General features: G+C 45.2%; 1 protein-coding gene across 1 annotated transcript in view; it reads right to left on the bottom strand.

Moving 5' to 3' along the window:
• Positions 1-1,128: 1,128 nt before the first annotated feature.
• Positions 1,129-9,892, bottom strand: part of WISP2 (WNT1 inducible signaling pathway protein 2) — a 12,100-nt gene continuing 3,336 nt past the window's right edge. Inside the window, exons 3-5 of the mRNA XM_015413971.1 lie at positions 7,295-7,546; positions 6,173-6,375; positions 1,129-1,652 (exon numbers count right to left, since the gene is read on the bottom strand). Of these exons, the coding sequence (XP_015269457.1) occupies positions 1,629-1,652; positions 6,173-6,375; positions 7,295-7,546 (479 nt within the window). The 3' untranslated portion in view covers positions 1,129-1,628. The remainder of the gene's footprint in view (positions 1,653-6,172; positions 6,376-7,294; positions 7,547-9,892) is intronic.

The following is a 9,892-nucleotide window of genomic DNA, read 5'->3' on the forward strand; positions in this document are numbered from 1 at the left end:
AATGCTATGCTGGGGATTATTAGGAAGGGTATTGAAAACAGATCAGCCAATATAATAATGCCCCTATATAAATCAATGGTGAGACCTCATTTGGAATACTGTGTGCAGTTCTGGGCACCACACCTTAAAAAGGATATTATAGCTTTGGAAAAAGTGCAGAAAAGGGCAACTCAAATGATAAAAGGGTTGGAACACTTTCCCTATGAGGAAAGGTTAACGCGCTTAGGGCTCTTTAGCTTGGAGAAAAGACGACTGAGGGGTGACATGATCGAGGTTTATAAGATTATGCATGGGAAAGAGCAGGTAAAGAAAGAGGTACTTTTCTCCCTTTCTCACAATACAAGAACTCGTGGGCACTCCATGAAACTGCAGAGCGGTCGGGTTAGAACGGATAAAAGGAAGTACTTCTTCACCCAAAGAGTGATTAACACATGGAATTCACTGCCACAGGAAGTGGTGGGTGCTACAAGCATGGATGGCTTCAAAAGGGAATTAGATAAGCATATGGAGCAGAGGTCCATCAGTGGCTATTAGCCACAAGGTATAGCTAGGGGCTCTGGGGCAAGTGATGCTCTGTCTTCTTGTTGCTTGGGGGGGTCAACAGTGGGAGGGCTTCTAATGTCCTGGCCCCACTGCTGGACCTCCTGATGGCACTGGTATTTCTGGCCACTGTGTGACACAGAGTGTTGGACTGGATGGGCCTTTGGCCTGATCCAACATTGGCGTCTCTAAAAGAAAGAGGAGGGAGATTTTTGATGGCTGTCTGCAGATCCCCCTATTTTCTTGCCGACCACCCACTGTCCCTTTGGGCCCACTGACCTGAAGGGGCATAGTTGTAGGGTAGGGGGGCAAAGAAGCAGCCATTTTCTCCAGGGGAGCTGATCTCTGTCAGTGGGAGATCAGTTGTAAAAGCGGGAGATCTCCAGCCCCCACCTGGAGGCTGGCAACCCTAAAAGGCTATAGTGAGGGAGAAAGGCGGGGAAGTTGACTCCCTCTAGCCTGTCTATGCTCACACTGCTTAGGACCCAAGTCACTGTCTACTTCATTGGTATGTAATCAAGCTTTATCAATACATGTTAATATTGAGGTTGCATCTCTTGAATGAAACTCAGGCAGTTTGTGATTGCATTTGTTTATTTATTTCTAAGAAACAACCTATGGTGGAAAAAAAATGGCAGCTCTTTCACCTGCTGGGTCACCAGAATTTTTCAGTGAAGAGATAACGCAGAGAGAATAACAGGACATGTTTTCTTGAATTACGGCAGCTGCAAAGCATCATGTCTTGCTCTCCCCCTTCCCAGTGGGTTGATTTATAATAATGTAGCCACAAGCTGGTAATAAACACATCAGCATTGTACAGTATAAAACCTATGCCCCGGCTTTTCTCACTGAACAATAACATTTTCTAGTGTAATGGCAGTGGAATTAAGGGGAGGAAGACACATGTCGGCCATGATGACGGTTTGGTCTTTCATCTTCTTGCACCTTTCCAGCTAAGGCTGGTCGTTTCTTCTTCTCTGTTCCTAGGCAATGTTTCCATCACCACAAAACAAGAGCAACCTGGGCTTGTGCCAATCTGGCTGCCCGGATAAGGCCAATATATCAGCTTCTGAATGGAGTGGATCAGTTTACAACTGGTTTCCTCTTCCTCTCTACAGAAAGAGAGCGAAAAAGCATAAAGTAGTTAGAGAATCACACTAAGAGCTGGGTGATCCACATTCAAATCCCCACTCTTCCATGACGTTTGCTGGGTAACCTTGAGCCAGTCACTTTTTCTCAGCCTTGCCTGCCTCACAGGATTTCTGTGAACAGAAAATGGGGGAAGCCACCCTGATCTCCTTGGAGAAAGGGTGGGATAAACATGTATTAAACAGATGAATTAGAGCTTTTCCCACACATTCTGAGAACACACAATGGAATGAGAGATTTGGGACCAGCGTTCCCTCTAAGCTGAGTTAGTGTGAGTTAGCTCACTGTTTTTTAGCCTCCAGCTCACATATTTTTGTCTTCGCTCAGGAAGGAGGGCTCCAGAGCAAACTAAGTTATAGTAGCCAAATTGCTCACTCACAACTTTAATGCCAGTAGCTCACAAAGTAGAATTTTTGCTTACAAGATTCCACAGCTTAGAGGGAGCATTGTTTGGGATCACTCTAGACATTAGACAGATGTGTCAACACTCTTTTTAAATAATTGAAAAGTAGCCTTAGGTTGGAACAAAGAAAGGTAGAGGCTTTCCCTCTTTAATTTGTTCACTCACAATTGACCCTTTCGAGTTTCTTTTCTCCTTAAAGAATAAAATAATATGTGGACCCCGTATATCTTTTCCCCTATGGAAAGAAAAGGTGTTTGGGGAGGGTGATTTCAAATAAGCAAATGGCGGGAAAAGAAAGGATTAAGTGGTTGATGTTTGCTTACTAGTTCTAGTAAAATGTGAAACTGAATAGTAATTGATTTTCATTTCCCTTTTTGACCTTAATTTCTCCTCTCAAACAAAGAGCGGTATGAACACATATCAATCAATCAATCAGTAAAACTGTAGTCTATAATTTGCTATGGAGAATGTTGACAGTCAATCAAGCAATAAAACTTTAGTCTATAATTTGTTATGGAGAATGTTGACACTGCAATATAGAAAGTGGAGGATAGCCACTTTTAAACAAACTATTCATTTTTGTCAGTGTTGGTTTCCCTTTCATTTGACAGGGCACAGAAACTGTCAAAAACCAATCTGTTAAGTAGGAATTCTGAAAACTATCCATGGTCCATCACTTACGTTTACATCACTACAGGGGGTCACACAGCATGTCTCTGTATTTTTCTTGCTTTGGGCTTCCTGTCATTTCCTTTCTGTCCCGATCAAGCAGTCTATTCAACCTGTTTGTTCCCCATATTCATTTGGTGGGGCAGAACTGTCATATGTTACTGTTTTGACATATTCTAGCCCCATCCAGGAGTTACAGTTTTGGCACTCCAGAAGCCTCACATAATGAGACTGCTCAGTGCCAGCAATCCTCCCAATATGTCCAGTTGCCATTTTGTGTGAACAGGACTATGTGCATATTTTCTAATTCAGTGCCTGCCAAATGCGTGCTCACAAAAATCTGGGGTTCCTATCAAATGTATGCATTGCCACATCCAGGACTTGAAAAGTAGCCTAACATCACTTCATACCTCACATTTCTTTCCCAAAGGGAAACTGTCCTCATTTGGGAAGTTATACAGGCAGAGCTAGAATCTCCTCAGTCAGGCAGCAAAGAATCTGTCTTCAAAGCAGACCTATTTAAATCCAGTCATTTAGTTCTAGCAGTGCTGATAAATCCAGCTATTGTATTTTTGGGTCATGGGTGGTCCATTGCTATTCTGGGATTTAGCCGCTTATAGATCTTGGCAGTTAAATTGCAAGTATTGATTTTGCTGGGACAATTTCTATCTGCCTCAAGGAAAATGTCTCTCTCAGTACCAGGCCTTCAGCACACAAATACAGTGGCACATAAAGAACTGAGGGAGAAATGAGGCTGAGGATTGTCACAAGGCTGGCATTTGGTAGGGGTGGGAAAATATTCCCCTTTCTTCCCTCAGATCCTGGCAATCCTGAGGGCAGAAGGACATTACAGAACCCTCAGACACCTCTGAAAATGGTGGTAGGGTGTGAAATGTCTCCCTCTGTGATGTCTACTTCAATTTACTGCTGCCTCAACGCCATCACAACATTCATTCCCTCAATTCTGCATATTCTCCATGCTCTGTAGCTGGGACAACCTTTGAAGACTGAACAGAGCAACTGGTGGGTGTGAGAGTAATGGAGAATGTATCTCACCAGTCTTAAAAGATCTACTTTTCTGCAAATTTGCTTCTGCCCCCCCCCCCCCATTCAAAGTGCTGATTATTACCTATAAAGCCCTAAACCACTTGGGATTAGGGTACTGGAAGGACGGACTGCCCTTGTATCAATCTGTATGTCAGGTAAGAACCAAATCAGGAAGTCTGGCTTAGAGTCCCCATCTTTTTCTTTCTTTTTTTAACTTTTTGTTTTTTATTATTTTTCCAAACACAAGGAACATTTACAAGTTTCATAAACTGGAAGGAACATAAAAATGTTTATGTAATGATTTCCAGAGTCCCCGCCTTGACAGCTGTCTGAGCACCAGAGACAAGGGCTTGGATCCAACAAAGCATTTCTGTAGACAGAGCTGTTTCTACCAGAAGAATGCAACTTTCTCACCTCCTCCCTCCCACAGCAGCTCTAAATGACCCCTGAAATGTTGCATGGGGGTGTCCCCCAGGTAGGGTTTCCAACCTCCAGGTGGGGCCTGGGGATCTTCCCAAATTACAACTAATCTCTAGGCAACAGAGGTCAGTTCCCCTAGAGAAAATGGCTGCATTGGAGGGTAGACTCGATGGCATTACATCCACCTGAGGCCTCTCTCCTCCCTAAATCCCGCCTTCCCCAGGCTTCATCCCCAAATCTCTGGGAATTTTCCAACCCAGAACTGGCAACCCTATTCCTAGGAGCAGCATTGGGTGGCATTTTGTGCTCAATTTGTATAAGGCTCATTGGATCCAAGCCAGGGCCTTTTCTATTAGGATGCCTTAGCTGTGGGATTCTTTCCTCACAATAATAAGAAGAGAAGAGATTGGATTTATACCCCGCCCTTCACTTGGGAGTCTCAGAGCGGCTTACAAACTCCTTTCCCTTCCCCTCCCCACAACAGACACCCTGTGAGGTGGGTGGGGCTGAGAGAACTCTGACAGAAACTGCTCTTTCAGGAACAGCTGTGCCAGCGCTTGTGACTGACCCAAGGTCACATCAGCAGGTGCAAGTGGAGGAGTGGGGAATCAAACCTGGTTCTCCCAGATTAGAGTCCGCACACTTAACCACTACACAAAACTGGCTCTCTCACCTGGAGCTGAGCTTGCTGAGGCACCAGACATGAAACCGTTTGGTGTTTCTAGACTTTGAATCAATCATTTTGTGGGTTTTTTTGTTTCCCTCCTACTGAACTTTATGCCATCTTCTTCTTTTTTGTTTAAAAAAAGTAATATTTTTACACTTTTTAAAAATATTGTTCTAATCTGGACTGTGATTTTATTCTCCCCACTCCATGCACAGATGTGGTTTTTTCACGATCTTTGACAGTTTTATGTTCTTAAAATATTTTGAAGCTGTCTTGTGTGCTATGCTGGTGAGTGTGATATATGGATATTGCAAGTAAATAAAACTCCTCCAAGGACATCCAGTGATTCAAAATGGAAGCAGGAAAATGCAAATCATAGCTACACAGAAAGAGCTGAATGATGTGAGTACAGAGGAAGAGGGTGGGTAGGGACTGGGGCACGTGGTTACCCACAGTTCAGCTGCCCTGTGCTTCAATGCCAGCTCACACCAGGGCTCCCTCTACACACATATTTCTCAAAGCTACCCCAAAGGACCACCTTCCGGGACTGATGACAGATTTACATGCACACATCTCCACATGGGCTTTCAGTGGGCCTTGCTCTTCCAAGTATTCTGCCTATTCACACCCCCAACTTGGATTCCCACCCCTGCCATGACCAACTCCTGCTGCTGCCCTAGGATAACCTGCCCATCACCTGGCAGTTTTTTACTGCCCTCATCTTCACTGCTACAGATGAAGAGTCTCTTCTTTGCTGCACCTTGACTCAGTGGCAGAGCATCTGCTTGGCATGCAGGAGGTCCCAGCTTGAATCTGCATCTTCATTTTCTGGGTTCAATCCCCAGCTTCTCCAGTTGAAAGGATGAGGTAGGAGGTGATGTGAAAGATCTCTGCCTCAGACCCTGGAGAGCTGCTGCTAGTCTGCATAGACAATAGTGACTTTCTTTTTCTTTTTCTACTGTTTTTTGCATTTTCTCTGTGTGTGCATGTGCTTGTATGTGCTTGCAAGCCTGGACGTCATGGTGACTTCTGGCAAACCCTAGTGGGGCTAGGACGTTTCAGAGAGGTGAGATCAGACATACCTGGGCAATCCAGGTCAGAGTTAGACAATTTGATGGGCCAAGGGTCTGATTCAGTATAAGAACACGTGTTCGTGTGTGTGTGTGTGTGTGTGTGTGTGTGTGTGTGTGTGTGTTCAAGTGGCAAGACAAGCCAGCTGGCCTTCCCATCGTCTGCTAAACTCAGTGGTTAGCTTTAACCCAAACCCCATCACTTACCAAACTGGCAGTTCTCACAAGGCCTAAGCAAGGTCTGAGGAAGCACAAGCGCCTCTGAGTCTCAAGCCTGCAGTACATATTCTGGTTAGACACTCGTGTTGAAATCCCCATATTACAGGTGGTAGAGCAGGCCGACCATGCTGTGCTCCACTCTTCACATGGGAAAGGGAAAGCTATCGATGCTGTCCCCGGCAGTCTTTGTGCTGAGTAAGGAGAGAAAGAAGGAAAGTGGCTTAGTGGGACATTATTTACCAGGTGAGGTGATGTTATTGACCATGAAAAACTTCCAACTGCTCATTTCCACATATTAAGCCTCTGTTCACAGGACAAGACATTTTCCTCCAAGCCAGATGGCAACCCTACTCATAGAAAGAGAAGAACCCATAATCCCCATTTAGGCATCGATTAATACAGTTAATAATAAAGGCCCAATAGCGGCTTGTGATCCGTGAGGACTGTGAACGGGCGTCCATCCAGGTAGTGGTGAAATTTTTTCACCCCCACCACGATCGCCAAAGCCTCTTTGTCTATTTGGGCATAGTTACGTTCTGCCGCCGACAAGGTCCGCGAGTAGTAGGCGACCGGGACCTCGCGGCCGTCGGGCAGCCTATGTCCCAGCACCGCCCCAACCCCATACGGCGAAGCGTCGCAAGCCAGCACCACGGGAAGGGCCTCATCGAAATGTGCTAGGACCGAGTTTGATACTAGCAGGTCCTTAACCGCTTTGAACGCAGCGGCTTGCGGCGGGCCCCAGACCCACGGTGCCAACTTGTCCAGGAGGCCTTGTCAGGGCTGGATACACTACAATTCAGAATAAATTCCTTTTCTATCATCGTCTCCTGCACACATACCCCCAGCATAGCTCATTTGAAGATGGCTACTGTAAGCCTCTGATGAAATGACCAGGGAGATTTTTCTGGCTTTTCTGAATGCTTGTAAAATTTATTTATTTTGTAAACAGAACTATTTTAAATGTCTTTCAGAGTTCAAAAGGAAAATGCAATGCTAGAGCTTGAATTCTGGATTTCTGCCATTACATTTGGCTTCAGTTGTTAACTGTGGCTCCTCAGAGTGCAAAAGACCTGCCTCAGAATGATGCAGATTGAGGCCTATGAGTTTTACCTGCCATGGCATCCTGAAAGACCTGTCTGTCTTGTCTCTCACAAATCCATTCAGGACAACACTTCCCCGGGACTTCCACACGCCTTGGGTGGGGGCAGTCTGGAGCGGGGAGGCGGACATCCTCACTGCAGAGGGGGACACATGTCACGCCTCCCCCTGAACAATAGCACTGATGTTTACAGGTCGGCTGGAAGGCTTCACCATCCCGGTAGATCTTCCCATTCACTTCGCAGCTGTCGTCTCCCTCCTCATCTGCAGCCAACAACATTCAGACAAAGCAGAGATCATGGAACAACCCAGACCGAGGCATCAGACCAGTGGCAGAGCCATCATTTAATATTAGTGAGGGGGAATCTGCGATTTGTTCTGCAATTTTAGGAAAGGGACATTTCTCCAATGAATTCTTCCTTAGCAAAACAAACTGCCAGGATTGAAAGGAGGGCTGAAACCTGAAAACAATTAGAAACTCATAATGCACAGGGGAAAAATTATGGGTGGAGGAACTTGTCCGTATCTTTGTGAAGGTTAAATTGTGCGCCTGCATTTTTGCACCCCCACCACAGGGGCAGAGATAAGTGGTGTGGGAGTAGACAAGAACGTCATCCCCACATGTTGCCTGTGTGCATGTCTCTTCTCTCCCCCCCCCCCCCAAAAAAAAGTACAGATGGGATGGCGATCCTCCTGTGTGCCCCTGCAGATGAGCCATATTTGGAAAGAAAAAAAGCTCTTTAGGGAGCTAGTAAGTAGGAGAGGAAGAGCAGAGTTTATCCCTAACGTTTTGAAGGTAGAGAATATATCTGCCCTTCCTCTGAGTGACTGTGAGTGAAGCGTCCACATGGACATTCTGCCCACAGGTAGCCCACAGTTCCCCTTTGAACTTGATCAGGATAAATTTCTCTTTGATCTGGTTTAAAGGGGAAGCCATGGAAGGCCCAGAAGTCATTCTGAAAAACAGCACAATGTGACATGGACACTGCTCTTTAATTTTGCATCTTCTTGCATGCAAGGAAACATCCCTATATGGGAGGAGCCTTGATTTTACTTAATTCAGAATAGCAATTCTGAGTGCCAGACCTGACACGGCTGAAGTGGGAATAGGGATCCACATGTATTTATTCACTTGGCCTCTGATTCATATGTAAAATGGGTGAGAGGTCTACTTTCTTTTGACCAAAAACTGAGCAAGGGATGAAGGGACAGAAAGCCTGCCCATCTCCAATCTTATCTCTCTGGACTCTGTTCTTTGCAGGGTTTTTCTTCCAGCCCTTCTTACTTCCATTATCAGAGTCAGGCTGTTCCAAGTAACATATCACAGCAGCGTAAGGCAGGGGTGGGAACTTCCTTTATCCCCACACTCCATTTTGTGAAGGAAAAAATACCCCCTATCCACTTTACATGGGGTAACATCACACTGATGATCTGACATCATTTCTGGGACAAACCTGGAAACAATGACATGCCACTCTAGGATTCATCAGAAAAACCACAATAATCCTCCTTCCTTGAAGTTTGTAGAAGTGTGGTCAATAATATTGAACTATTTGATGCAGATGGGAGTGGTTCCAAAAAAAAATTAAGTACTTAACTACTGCCCAGCTCAAATGACAACATAGCAACAAACTTACCTTAAGTATTAAGGATGACTCTATAGGTTGCAAGATCTGATGTTTGGTATTGTTTATTTGCTTTCTGTTTCAGTTTTTTAGGTTATTTTGGTAGTATGTTTTGTATATTTGTTGAATGTACTAAATACAAATTGTCAAAATTCTCCAAGGGGGGGGGGAGCCATAGAGTTTCCATTGAATCCTAGAGCAGCATAACATCACTTCAGGGTTTGCCCAGGAAATAATATCATACCATTGATGCAACAGCAATCCCCCCCCCTTATTTCCCCCCTGCCATCCTACTGAGCTGTGGCAGGGGCTGGAGGGCTGGTAGTGGAAGACTTCCTGCTGTAGATGGAGATCTAGCAACCCTACCTTAATAAATACATGTGGATCCCTCTCCTCTCCATCTAGGGTTGCCAGGCCTGGGTTGGAAAATACCTGGAGACTTTGGGGGTGGATCCAGGAGAGGGTGGAGTTTGGGGAGGGGCCTCAGCATGGTTCAGGGCCATAGAGTCCACTCTTCAAAGCAGCCATTTTCTCCACGGGAGCTGATCTCTGTCAGCTGGGGATCAGTTGTAAAAGTGGGAGATCTCCGGGCCCCACCTGGAGGCTGGCCTCCCTATCTCCATCACAGTTTGGTTTTTACTTGCCTGAAATCTTGAAGGGTACTATTTGGAGAATTGTATGAGTATTACTTTTTTCTGTATAGCAAAATAGCCTTCCTTGCTATTTTATTGGTTCATTGGATGCTCTAGTCCTTAAACTAGTTTAAGACTCCTGAGGTGGCTGTATCGTTAACAGGGAAATACTCCCAGGAGCTGACGACACTTCTTTTGCACCTTCCTGAAAGCCTTCTGAGAAGAGAGTGATTTTATTTCTATTTAAGCCTTGTTATTTTGCATGGGGCTAATGTTTGCTTAGCTCACGTCCCTGTCAGCTGACCTGAACTCTCCAAGTAGGACAGGAAATCAGGGCATATTTGCAGAGTTTT

This window comes from Gekko japonicus, unplaced genomic scaffold (assembly GCF_001447785.1).
Source record: "Gekko japonicus isolate JY-2015 unplaced genomic scaffold, Gekko_japonicus_V1.1 scaffold2001, whole genome shotgun sequence".
NCBI lineage: Eukaryota > Metazoa > Chordata > Lepidosauria > Squamata > Gekkonidae > Gekko > Gekko japonicus.